Source organism: Podarcis vaucheri (genome assembly GCF_965113315.1).
Source record: "Podarcis vaucheri genome assembly, chromosome: 9".
NCBI classification, from domain to species: domain Eukaryota; kingdom Metazoa; phylum Chordata; class Lepidosauria; order Squamata; family Lacertidae; genus Podarcis; species Podarcis vaucheri.
The window spans coordinates 79090131-79104085 of record NC_138767.1 but is presented as its reverse complement, the minus strand read 5'-3'; the positions used below and the strand labels follow the sequence as shown (position 1 = coordinate 79104085).

The window sequence follows — 13955 nt, the reverse complement described above, 5'->3', positions numbered from 1 at the left end:
TATTTTTCCCCAGAAAATGAGGTGTAGGAACTCACCATGAACACCTCCCTTGTTCTCTTATAATGGCAATGGCACCCACCCGAGAGGCGCTGGAACTCAGTTCTGACAAGTTCTTGCTGAAAGAAAAAGCCCTGGAAAAAGTGATGGAGATGGATTGAGGATGAAATCTGTAAATTTAAATTTAAACCTCCTGTCCCACATGTGTGGGAGAAATATTAATGTAAACAGGCCGTGTTATTGGAAGCTAGGAATCAGGCAATTATTTTATTCCTGTTTATTTATGATATGCTGACCTTTCCCTTCTTTGTCTCTGTTGCTAAGACTGAACCATATGTTTTAGTAAAAAAAAAATGTTTACTTCCATTTCAGTGTGGGCAGCAAGTGCATCAAAATAATACGCAGGTGAAAAATACATCTTAGTTGCAAAACACAAAATTAGTTTCCAAAATAGAGTCTGGGCTCTCAGCAGAGCCCATGCATATTCATCTGCTCACAGTGCTGGGCTTGAAAGAAAGAGAGAGCATTCAGGCAGGAAGTAAGCACATAAGATTATCTCCTTTGTTAGAAATTCTCACCAAAGCATTTAGGAAGTGATCTCATGTTGATTTGGGAACTCTATATTAGTGCCAGCCCCTCATAAGCCTGCATGGCAATCATGCATTTGTGATTTTGATTGCAAAACCAACAAAAGAAGGGTCTCCATTCCCTTCCTCCAGTGATGTAACTAACCAATCATACTGGGAGATACGTTTTCATAACCTGACTTGATAGCATGGGTTGGTACCAGATACCAGTAAGTATCATGGAACCTAGTTGGATTCTACTTAAATTTTTTGGTTTTGGAAACTTGGTATGGGAACCATTTCCTGATGTCATACAGACCTTGTCCATTATCTTATTGGTCCCAGACAGCTAGGCAAAGTTTCTGCTGGGCTGCTCCATCTCTGTGTGAGAATGGAATTCTACTTCCCAAGACAACTCCTTGGTAGAATAAGGGCTGTGTGCAGGTCCTATCTACTGCAAGCCAACTACTGGGCTACAGTATGCATCCCTTGTTGCAGGAGCCCTGCGCACAAACAGGTGTTGCATATACAGTTCCACCACTAAGAAGCTCATTCAACTAGCTGGCGTGGGACATGCCTAACCTATTTTGGGGAAACAATAAAAGACCTGCCAGGTTAGGGCATCATTGGTGTGCCAGGGAGGGGCAGCACCATCTGTCTACCTCCACCTCCCTTCAAGATGAAAGCAGACTGCCAAGTCAGTCAGGACTAGGTATCTGGGAAATTTCTGGAAAGCTTCCTAGACGTTGTGTAATATGGAGGAAGTCTCCCAGTGGCCAGGTTTTCCCAGTTATTGCAAGATTTGAGGCTGATGAGCTTCTTCCCACTTTGTTTGGCTTCACTGGCAGGCAACATGCTGCGCAGCCCACCCACAGTACCACAGGCTTTATCTGGTTGCTGTCTTTGTTTTTTTAAATCTCATGTACGGTGTGGAAACACTAGCCCAGCTCCTGTACCTCCTCACAGATAAAGTTACCATGCGCTGAGACCACACAGCTATATAGGCCAATCCTGTCTATTCTAACTGAACACCAAAGTTTCAGGCGTAGGACTGTCCCAGCTGCAGCACCCCAAATCTCTTTAAAAGGAGATGCCAGAGATTGAGCTTTGTACCTTCTATGTGCAAAAATATGAGTTCTGCCGTTGATTAAAAGGCTTCCCCATAAATTTTACAAACAAGATATGCAGGCAAATCTGTTTTCATACATTAAAGGCACAGGGTTGTCATTGACGTAACACTATGGTGAACATTCTGTCAGTAAAAGGATTTCTCATTGTGCAACAGAACATTTCCCTCCTCTCCTTCCTTGAGCAGATTTGGGGACAGTATGGGGCACACATGGGGGAAGGAGAGGGGGGTTCCACCTGCGCAAGTAGTTAGTTGAATACCGACCATAGTGCTCATAAATGGAGCTGAAATTAGCGTTTGTGAATCTAGCAAGATATGTTATCTGCCCCTTTGTCACCTATTGATGGAAATCACTGCTAAGTGACAACTGTAACCCATTTTGCTAATGTTGGTTCACACTCTGCTCTTTTTCTCAAGCCAATAGAGAGACTGAAAGGGAGAAAGACAGAGAGAAAAGCAAATGGGTTGGCTTGGGGGCTATCAACATTTCCCTTGAATGTTTCCATTAAGTATCTTAAAACATTGCCTCATCTTTGACAAACACAAGAATATATCCAGAAATCTCACTTCATTTTTTCCTACATGGAGATCAAATACCTCTCAAAATCCCACGGAGATGACAGAGCTCATGTTTATACTCCGTGTCAGGGCTCTGATCCAGACAATACAAAGGAAGACCTATATACGTTTTACTTCATCTGGTATTCCACTCTCGACACAACTTAGCTTACACCCATTGTTAAATCCAAAAACACAGGCATCCAATGATTTTTAAAAGCCCAACTCTACAAGGACAAAAATGAATAACGCTTCTCTTCACTAGTAGGCATGCTAACTTTAGCCTCTCTTAAGACAATACCAGGATTCCATGCCAAAAATAAAATCAAAGCCAATTAAGAATCCAGAGCTTTAAATGTGGTAAGTCTTCACCCATTTCAACCAAGATGTAGAATTCAAACCTGAGTTGGTAACTCCTTAGGATTTTGGGTTCTGGCAAGTCGTTGAAACCAAATAGTTTTGAGTCAACAGTTTATTTCAACACTTCTCACGACACTTTCCACCCCTAGAAAATGCATGTACAAGACAAACAAAACCAACTGACCAGCTGGAAACACCCATTCTAAAATCCAATCAGTGTCAAACTGAGTGAAGTTGAAGTGGGGTAGGAAACCCACATGGGCTGAAAAGGCTGCATTCTACAGGGAGCTAAAAGCAGAAGATAGGAATGGAAACTTCACTTTTACTATCTCCTATTTAAGGAAAATTCCAATTTGTAAATATCTGGGAAGCAGTTTATATTTAAATACTTTGAATGGTTTAAGTACTGGTATGGGGGGGAAACTACTTATATATCCGAGTGGCATGTTAAGCTGGAATCCAGATTGGTTTCATAAAGAAATGTTCTCGTCCTCTGTGTCAATTATGGTGCAATCACAAAAATTGTTAGTCTAAAATCTTAAAAACTGATTCAGTCCTCAGAAGAAGAAAGATCCTTTTGACCATCTGTTGTACTAACAAAAGAACAAGGGCCGACTGGTTTGAAGAAGACCTGAAACACCTTGCGATGTAACAATGAATATGGATTATTCTAAATGACACGGCAATGTGCTGCTTCTAACAAACGAAAGGACAAAATGAGAAACAATCATGTCTATAAGCAGAGATTTATTTTCAACTCCACAGCTGTATTTCAAGCATCACTGATTATCCTGTATCATTTATACATTTTTAATTTCCCTGTCCCACAAAGTGACAATATATGTAAAGGGCGTCTGTATACATAGTTGTATTCCTTTATTGAAATATAATTCACAAGATTATAGATATATATATAGATATATATATATATATCTCATAATTTTTCAAAGTGTGTGGTCCCAACATTTGAATCTTGACTAGCCAAAAACACTGCCTGCTGCTTTTCAACACACAAAAGGGTAGTAAGTTCTTGAAACTTCTAAACGCTCTACAGAAACGTTCCCTGTTAAAACAACATTCCGGGCAACGTCTTTGCAAAGGTAGTATGGCTGCCAAAGGAGATCAATACAAAAAAAGTTCACTGAATTGTACACATTGAGCTTCTAGGAGAGTTAACTGTTCTTGTCACGGGCTCCTGGCTATAGTTTACAATATCCGCCTTCACTACACTCTGTGGGGAGGAGAGAGAGAAAAGAAAAACAGAAGAGGTTATAGCAAGCGAATCCGAAGGAAACACTGTTCCAAAGTGCTAGTAAAACATTTCACATGTTAATGACTGGACTATGAAATATGGAACATTTAAAAAGAACAAGAAAGAGAAAAGGTATGCTGTGGTCTGCTGTTCTCAGAAATCATTCATGTTTTGGTATAACACGTAGTGCATATTTAAGTATTTTTTAGAAATATTAAAGGGTTATGATAAGCAAGTACTGATTCCAATTCTAAATACTGGTTCCTTTGTTCCAAATTGGGGGGGTGGGAGGGCTCTAGCTTGTTAACGTTTTTCTGTTACTTACTCTGCAGTAATATATTTACTAGTCCTGACCTGAAATTTTGTAAAGTTTGAATTTAGACACCAAAAAAGGATTTTTTTTCAGCTGTGTGGGATTCCCCTTAAAAGTGATTTACACACAGACAGACAGACACACAAACACACTCTTCAGAGTTCTGTTTTGAAGCTGCAATAAACCAAGCCTATAATTATCACTATTACTGCTATTATTGATTCATTAATCACATTCTAAAACACCATCTCAAGACAATTTACACACAAGAGAATTAAAAATAGTCAAAAACAAAAACAAAAAAACACTGAAAACAAAAGCCCTGTAAAATTAGGAGAGAATGATGTCACTTAGTGTGGATATCTCACTCTGAAGGAGTTCCCATGGCTCAGGTGATGCTGGCAACTTCATCACCAATCAGTGCCACATGGCAAAACTTTCATCCCAAGCTAGCTCTATGTGCATATATGCTTTCAGGTGCACATCCTCAGCCACACTCACCCCCAGCTAGTCAAAAATGCATGATTCAGTTGTGAAGTGAATGGTGACTCAGTTGTCTCACACACTCCCTTATCTCCATAGCATTTGCCTTCTTGCAAGTAATTCCAGATGTTTTTAATAAGGAATATTAAAGCAGGTGGGTGGGGGTGACATGTTTTGTACAGGGCAAAAATATTAACTGCATGTGTTAACATCCGCCTTCTTCTTCTCCTTTTTTTAAAAAGGAGAATACAGTACATAATTCCGCCATTATTATAATTTTTCTTTTTTCCTAAGACTTGATAGTGGACAACAGTATCTGTGACTGCTTTAGTCCCATTCGTGCATTTCCCCTTTTGAGCTTCTCCTTCCAAAAGTGATCCCCTATGTCACCTGTAAAGTCGTCCCTGAAACTCGGGCAAAAAGCAGTTTCCAATCTAGCACAGAGGTTATAAGAGGTTGCTATAGGAGGTTGCAACTGTTGGTCCCAAAGTTTGTCCCACCCAAATCCAATTGAAATCGGCAGGTGAATTCCTTGGGGCTTAGTGCACCTAATATTCTCTCGTTTGGGAGCCAAAATATTAGCTATTGCAAATACACAAATCTGAAGGAAACACAATACTGTATCAAGGTTAGTATTTCAAGCAAATGAAATAGTAACATTTGTTAAAACACTGTCTTTCTACTACACTACCTGAACTATTGCACTGAACAGACTTTACTCTGACAGCTGGCAGTGCTCTGCTGTTGATTATCTTCTTCAGGATACTTCACTAGTTCTGCCCTGACAACATGCTGCAGCCACATGTCAAGCAGTAGACAGAACAAGGAGGCGAGTGAAAAAACAGAGAGACACAGATCAACTATTAGAAAGGAAGACAAGACCGACACAAATGAACAGCAGCAACAAACAAAAGCCATCACATTCCAGACACCATGCAGCATTTGTGTGCTGTTGGGAAGAGTCTCTGAAGCGATATCTCTCCCCGCACACTCCTTACAGAGCAAAACGTTTATTGGGAAGACCTCACCAACGACAGTCCTGAGCTGATCCCCATCCTCCAACATGGAGCACCAGGAATGCCTGGAATCATCACAGCACTTGCACCTTTGAGTGTCCATGCATGAGTACAAGAACATGCATTTGGGCTGCAAAACATGCATTGCAAAGTCTTCGTGCAGATCTGTCTAAAGGAAAAGCTTGACTCACAAAGCCCAAGCCCATCAAAGCAATCAATGAAGTTTAATCTCAGCAGAGGTAAGAAAAGTTTATTGAGTGGAGAGGGGTCAGAAAATTAAGATGAGGGGAAATGTGAGGATTAGTTTCTCCCCCCGCCCCCCCATTTCTACCTGCAGCCCTTTCTGTACATGGAGCCAGATTCAGCTGAATGGCGTGTGAATGGAAGCCAGAGCAATGAGCCCCACTAGTGCAGTGGAGCTTCCCCTGCTCCCCTAAGCCCCCTCCCCGCCTGCAAATTGTCTTGGGGGGGGGGTCTGGAGAATGCAAAAATGCTTGCACTGAAAAATGAATATAATAGCATGACTGTGAATTCCTCCCATAGGTCACAAACAACTGTTTTGTGTCCAAGATACTTGGAAATTGTTTTAAATTTCAGAAGTGAGATACATACATACATACATATATATTGTAACAAAACAAAAAAAGTCAGAAAATTAGCCTCTGACTAAGAGGTGATTGGATTTCATGCAGCCATGGAGTATTCACCTACATACTGCAATGTTTTGTATATTCCTTGCAGCAGATAATAGATTTCAATAGTATTTAGTATAACATAATTTTGAAAAGTTCTTGTAAGTATAGTAAGCCTGCAATTTACATGCATTTAACTTGAGTGCATTCAGCTTTATACGCCTAGCAAAAGGGGGGGGGGGGAGTGAAACAGGTGGGCATTTGGGCAATCCCACCCACCACTGAACTCAATGTGTTTTGACTATACACAATTTTGACTATACACAATCCCCAGAATGTGACCCCTGTATAAATTGTGGGCTTACTGTATTTAATAACAAAACAATATTCAAAAAGGATACATAGAATAGATTTCTTCTAGAGTAACCTTTTCAGAATCACACCATTTTCTCTTCAACGGGACCTTCTCTGTAATGGTGCTTTTCCTATGGAATGTCTTCCTCCCATCCCAGTACCAAGAGTTTTGAGCTCTTTTGGTTCTGAGTCGGTTGTTATGCTGGCTTATGTTGCATTGATTTGGTTTTATGTTTTATGGCTGTTGCTTATGTGGCTTAAATTATTTGTTTTATTGTACCCGTGACCTAGGATTGTTTTGTGATGAACAGTGGGTTAAAAATATGTCTAAATAAATAAAATAATTTCTCTTTTCTCAGAGAAGTCACAAAGTTTCCCTGAGTTACTTGTTTTCTTAATTTTTTTGTAAGCTGGCTTTTTTCCACAGCTGTTCCAGAAATTTCAATAAGACCGTTAAGAATAACTATATTTAGGACTGCAGCCCAAGCATATTTTTACATATTTTAAAAGTATAGATTACCTAATTGTATAAATATTTCTTTTTTAAGATAACTTCTCTCTAAATAAGAAATGGTAACAGATACAGGTGACAAAGGTTCTGAATTTATGATCTAATTATGTGCTCTGCCTGACTTCTGACTGATCATCATCATATTATCTAATCAGGTAGACAAGAGTTATGATTCACTGGACTCCAGGACTCACAGTATTACGAGAAGAATTCAATTTCATGAAGATAACAAAAGAGCAATGTTATCTGCACTTAAACAGTGTTATCTGACCTCACAGGACTTAATTTCTATGCAGCATGCTTCCTGCTGCAGTTGAGAGAGAATTCTAAGACTCACTGAGCAATCAATTGTTGCTCAAAAAGCTGGGTTAAATCCTATGCTGTTTACAATATCTAGGCTAGTGACCTATGTTTAAGCCACTACATGGCATTAGATTAAAACAATTTGGACTTTTAAAAGAATTTCAGCTCAGTTAACAAAGAAATAACATTACCCTTTTGGTACACTGTGTATACCCATCTCCAGACCTGAACTAATATGTCTTCCAAAGGTCCAGGTTCTGTAACTTATCAGATTCTCGGATTGGCAGATTTGATAGACAAGTCTATTTCATTGTCTACCAAATGTTGTTAGTCTGGGAGATTCATTATTTTATTTAACTGCATGTTAACAACAATATACTGTATTTTTTGCTCTATAAGACTCACTTTTTCCCTCCTAAAAAGTAAGGGGAAATTCGTGTGCGTCTGATGGAGCGAATGCAGAAGCCAGAACAGCAAAAGGGATTGCTGCTTTCACTGCGCAGTGATCCCTCTTGCTATTCTGGCTTCTGAGATTCAGAATATTTTTTTCTTGTTTTCCTCCTCCAAAAACTAGGTGCATCTTGTGGTCTGGTGCGTCTTATAGAGCGAAAAATACAGTATGTTCACTAGCAAAAACAAAAAACATAACACCTCCACGGTTTCATCATTTTTTTATGTCATATACTGCTCTGAAATACAAACTGGATGAACAATGATATAGAAATGATTTAGAGAATTACTAAATAAATAAAGTGCAGAACTGAGTCCTAAATCTATCCAAATGTCAAGGGATGCCATGGGGGAGCAAGGACATCTCTTATGCTGCACAAATCTTAATGTCACATCATCAACTTACTGGTTTACAATTTTTAAACAGGGCCAGGATACTATTCTACTAAGGAAATGCAAACGTTTGGGCTCAACACTCTACTTACAACTTCATCCTGCTCCCCAGTATGTGAGGTAGCCTTACAAAAACTTTAACTGCAGCTTAAGAAAAAAATTCTGAGAGAACTCCATAATGAGCCTTAAGTAGCTCTCTGGGTAATGAGAAAAAATTGGAGAGGTATGGGTATCTCTGGATATGCAAGAAAACAATGGTGTTGAACTCTAAAGCTTTGACACCATGTTCAGAGGAAGGTTTTAGAAAACAATTTATGAGCGGAAGAGTGTTAAGAGTTTGTCCAGAAAAGCAAAGAAACAAAACTGCCATACCTCAGAGTAAGATATATCATTAATTCACACATTTAAAAGAAAATGCACATCGGCTAGTCAAAGCAATATGCTCAGAAACATCACCTGTGATAGCTCTATTTCCGCTTTGTTTAATTTGACGTCAAGGAGGTCAGCAGCAATTTTTTGAAAACACAGGAAGACCTATTTTAAAAGGAAAGGCGTAAGTGATTAGAAACAGACTTCCTAGAGTTACTACAAATATGGCAAAAAAATCCTGAACTATAAACAATGAAATATAAAAAATACAACCTGTGCAAGATATCTCAAGAGCTTTCCTTTTGTAAATTTCATGCCAGCAACTGCAGCAATATTTTCATACAAACTAGTTTCATTTGTTTTACAACAAACACTATGCTGATTTTTCTCCACTGACAGTTCCTTCAGTTGGTCAAAAATAAGCTCTTCCACAGAATGTCTAGTCTAAAACGATGCCTGGACTAATTTGACAAATGCATTAACAATACTTTTTTTTAAAAAAAGTTTTTACCAAACATCCAACAGAGTCAGGTTTCAGCCCGACAGCACCATGCCTATCAGGTTTAGAACACCAGCAGATCACTCCCTAAAGCACTGGTGATGGACCACTTTACTATAATTTAAATCCTGCTAGCAGTTGAAACCATCTGCTATGCTATTTGAATTAATGTTGAAAGAAAATAATTTGTGACCAGGGGGCTTCACCAAAAAATTCATACAAAGAACATATGTCTTTGGTGTTGTTGTTCCCCATAAAGAATGGGACTATGAAGTCAACCAGGCAGCCGCTCTGCAGAGAAGTGGGGAGGCATGCCAGAAGTTGAGAAGGAGAAGGCACAAAAAGGCGCTTTGCAAGAGTTTTGGGCTTTGACCTGGATACCATTATAGGCACCTTGGATACCACTCATTGTTAAGAATATTGAAAAAATATGTTGATCTCTGCAAAGTGGCTCCATTGACTGGGACTATTAGTTTTTATCTCCTTGTTTTGAATTTTACATTCTGTGAAGGTAAGAAAATAGTTCACTTATTTTTGTGTATGAGTTGCAGACCACTTTTTCCTTCTTTTTATTTGGGCTTTAATCTTTTGTTGATGTGATAATGTGTGTGTGTGTGTGTGTGTGTGTGTGTGTGTGTGCGCGCGCGTGCACATGCACTTATTTGTGTTTAACCCTGTAGAATAAATTATAATTTTCTTCAATTACAAATATTCTTTAGATTTCAATTATTCATCTATTTTTTTAAATGAACCAAAAGAAAACAGATGATAAATTGTTTCTATGCATTATGTATGAACTAATGAATTACTGGTAGCTTTCTATTTGGAAATTTGCTGTTACAGTGGACCCTCTGGATATGAATTTAATTCGTTCCGGGGGTCCGTGCGCAATGCTGAAAATTTTGTAAGAAGAGGCGCTGCTCCTGCGCACACGCATGGCACAACAGAGCACTTCTGCACATGCGCATGCGGTGAAACCCGGAAGGAGACACTTCTGGGTTTGCCATGTTTGCAACCCGAAAGTTACATTACCTGAAGGTAACGTAACCCGAGGGTCCACTGTATTGGAGAGCAGCAGCTAAATTAATGGAATTAATTAACTGTATTAGCGGAACTGGAAAAAATAAAAACTGAATAGCTATGAATTATTTAGATCAGGTGTTGGGAACTCTCCCCCCCCCCCCCCCGGGTTGCATGGCCATTGGCAGAGGATGATGGAAGTTGTAGTTCAGTAACATCTGGAGAGCCAAAGGTTCCCCAAACCCAAATTAGACACTAATCAACCTAATAAATAAGATGCACAAGATAACAGTTTGGAAAGCAGATGCACAAGATAACAGTTTGGAAAGCAGAATAAAATGATGGAAAATTTGAAATTAAATGAAGAGAAACATTACACTTTAGAAAAATTTGTAACATTAATAGCTGAAAGGGAAGCAAATCGGAAAAGATGTGGTGACAGATTATGGAAAAATAAAAAAACTAAAGCTAAAGCTAAAGCGTGACATGAACTGAAGAAAAAGCCTGAAGTACTTAGTAGATCTGAAATGGAATAATAAGTATAAAATTGAGGGGTGTTTAATCATGGCCCCTGTTTCTTTCTCAGTGGCATTTTAAAACGTCCTCTTTATTTCGGATCTACCAAGAAGCAAGCCTGGTTGAGTTTTTCTGTTGCCTTTACTGCTTCTATGAATCATTTCATCTGCTTTCACCTGTGTTTCCATCTCTGCAGGGGCCTTTACCATTCATTTGCCATTGAACTCCTCTTGGCAAGTGCCTACTGTAGCAGAATGCATTTGTGGCTGGAGCCACAAATCATCATCTCCCTTCTTTTATCTTCTGGAGACTTACTAAAAAAACTGGTTTGTGAAGGATGGTGCTTCTGCAGGGAAGGAAGAAAAATCTATCGCAGGGTTCTGTCATGGAGGGAAAGGTCATATGTACTTGCCTAGTTAGCCCTGGCATTAAAAAACAGATGCTTGCTGGACTATGGTCTGGAACAAATGAAGATTTCTGTTAGGATGAGTGTCAAAAACAGAAAACTTGCCTAAGGCAAGGGACATAGAGAGTTGAAGAAATGGGAAGATTTAACTGTGTGCAACTGATAGACGGGAGCTGGGGGGTGGACCTAGGAGTGGAGTTTTATGTACAGTGGTTTTCCCAGGGAAGCGCAGCAGTGTTTAATTTCCAGAAATACACATGCAGAGATTCTGGCTTATGGGGAGCAGTGTCATCTGCCATATTAGACAGGTTGTTCTTGCTTTTGCAGTACATTCAAAGGCACTGGCTGGCAGAAATAACGGCTTTGCCACTAGGTCCAGCCATAATTCATGATTTTGGCTCTTTGCACAATGTTGGAATAAACCCAAGCTTCATATTTAAATGACTGAATCCCCAAGTGGAAGATGAAATAATGCTATACTTTTTGGATGGAACAAAATTCGTAAAAGGGCAGGAGATCTGAATGTTGGAAAGGCTAAATCCTAATTTCTTAGCTCAAAGAAGAGAAAATGTCTTAGTTATTTGAGTTTAAGGGAGCCATACCTTTTAGGTTTCTTAAAAACAGATTGTTATAAAGATGACCAAAAGAACACCAACTACATTTGCATTTGATAGTTCACACAATGGTCAGAGCTTCACCAGCTAAGACAGAGGTGGGCACTGCCAGCTCAGAGGCTGCAGCTAGCCCACAGACCCTTTCCATTCATGGCCTTAGTCCAACCCGCTCCTATGCGCCATTTGTTGTCCTGCTTTGTTACATCCAAATTTAGCTTCAAACGAAGTCCTGCTTCGTTACATCTAAATTTAGCTTCAAAAGCAAATTGTGAAGACTCTCAGGGTGAATAGGGAAGTGGTGGCTTACTAGAAGGGAAGGAGCCTGGCAAGAGAGATGTAAACTGCTTTGTTTTTTCTGGTGGAAAGAGCCTGGCTGGATAGTTTTCTGACCATCATATGGTTTCTAATGTGCTTGGGGGGTTTCTAACATTTGGAGGTTATTGGTTTCTAGTGCAGGGTGACTTTCTGGGTTACTATTGTTAAAGGATGGCTATGTAAATGCATAAGATAAATAAAATAATATCTCAAAAACAATCAGGAAACAAGAAAATGAGGCTTAATCTAGGACCACAAATCAGGTTCAGATGGAAAAGACTGCTGGAAATAAAAAATAATTGATACCCTTCCCTTCAATGACACACATAATTAACAACAAAATAATGCAAGGCAGCAGGTAAAAATACAACGGCAAACAGAAAGATAAAAGCAACAATTAAAAAAGTTACACCACAGAATTTGGTGGTTGTTGGTTTTTTTAAAAAAAATAATGGATTGTTCAACCTTTGGATTTGATTGCTGAAAAACGAGAAATAACAGCCCACAGACTACAGTTGGTTAATCGCCTGGTTGGGTATGAAAGAGAGGCTGCCCTTGAAGACTACATTTACTCCAAACATGTTCCAAAGTGCTGGAGGTTTCCATGAGTAAGACCTTGTTGGACTGATATTCTGAGGGTGTTTTATTTCATGACAGGATGCAGATTGATGTCCTAGAATTACTGATTTTTGGCTGTATTCGGACAACTCTTATCTAATGCATAATCTGTTCACTAAAGCCTTGTATTGCTGGAAAATATTCAGTAGTTCCTTAGATTAAAACTTGGTTAAGAGAATTTGGGATGTAGCTAGGAGGGGTTTTTTTGGGGGGGGGGATAATATTAGAATATTGGTGGAGACCAAACAAATGTATTTCAGAAAAGATAATGTATTAAATTTTAGAAATTACATGAATGGCTATATGATTCTGAAACTGCAAAAGAAGAAATGCTTACTTAAAATATAATCAGCTATGTAAAATGTATATTCATTATTAACAACCACAGAAACATGCACACTTTAATATGCTGTGCATGTTTTTGGAAATTAATGTATCCTTAGTAGAAGAAATCTGATCAAACCAAAAAATACAAAATACGGAACAAAGGAAGAGTTTCAAAATAAAAACCTGAATTATATTTTTTATGTTTCTCCTTTAAAAAGCATTCTTAAATAACTCAGTTCACAAAAGTTATGGAGAATGGAAAAAACACCTTTGAATAATGTATCTGTAATAAGTACTTAACAATAATCTTCATATTACTTACGGAATCACCTGTCTTGGCTGACACAAAATGACTGCTAGAATGATTTTCCTGGCAAAATCGAAGATGCTTATCAACTTTTACTGTCCGCAGATGCTCCAGATCAACTATATAAGGAAAGGAAAGTGTGGTATTAATGTAATAGCACATATTTAAATACATTCTAAAACTCTTAACTTTTACCATGGTGCCTTTAATAGTGAAACACACTCAGACCTAAGATAAGTCACATCAGAGACATCACCACCCTGTTCTCTTCTCTTTGGAAAAAAAGAAAGGGATGAGGTGAAAGTAGGGGAAAATGCAAGAGGAAAACAGACTCACTAAGTCAGGTGTAGAAGAAAGCAGTATTCCTGTAAGCATTATGAAATTCAGAACCCAAGGTGGGAGCTGGGCTGCACGAGCCAGCCTTTTTATATATATATATATATATATTATATTTTTATTAGTTTTCAAATACAAAAACAAATTTATACATTCCATACATCTTAATTACATCTTACTTCTCTTTTTTGACTTCCCTCAATTTGTCTGCCATTCCTTCCTATTGCTACTTTTTACACGTTTCTGCCCTTTTAACCCTTTCCCCTCACAGAGCTTCCTTAAAGCTTACAAACGTAATTTTATTATCACTC

At 38.7% G+C, this 13955-nt stretch overlaps 1 protein-coding gene and 1 long non-coding RNA gene across 3 annotated transcripts in view; both read right to left on the bottom strand.

Moving 5' to 3' along the window:
• LOC309541160 overlaps positions 1-158 on the bottom strand; it is a 92637-nt gene extending 92479 nt beyond the window's left edge. The window contains exon 1 of the long non-coding RNA XR_014223654.1: positions 36-158. This is a non-coding gene — a long non-coding RNA (uncharacterized lncRNA). The remainder of the gene's footprint in view (positions 1-35) is intronic.
• Positions 159-3340: 3182 nt separating this feature from the next.
• RAB28 (RAB28, member RAS oncogene family) overlaps positions 3341-13955 on the bottom strand; it is a 53897-nt gene continuing 43282 nt past the window's right edge. The window contains exons 5-8 of one of the 2 annotated variants that reach the window (XM_082238613.1): positions 13324-13427; positions 8774-8851; positions 5350-5450; positions 3341-3841 (exon numbers count right to left, since the gene is read on the bottom strand). In XM_082238613.1, coding sequence (XP_082094739.1) covers positions 5355-5450; positions 8774-8851; positions 13324-13427 — 278 coding nt within the window. In that variant the 3' untranslated portion in view covers positions 3341-3841; positions 5350-5354. The remainder of the gene's footprint in view (positions 3842-5349; positions 5451-8773; positions 8852-13323; positions 13428-13955) is intronic. The other variant, XM_082238614.1, reaches the window with a different exon arrangement.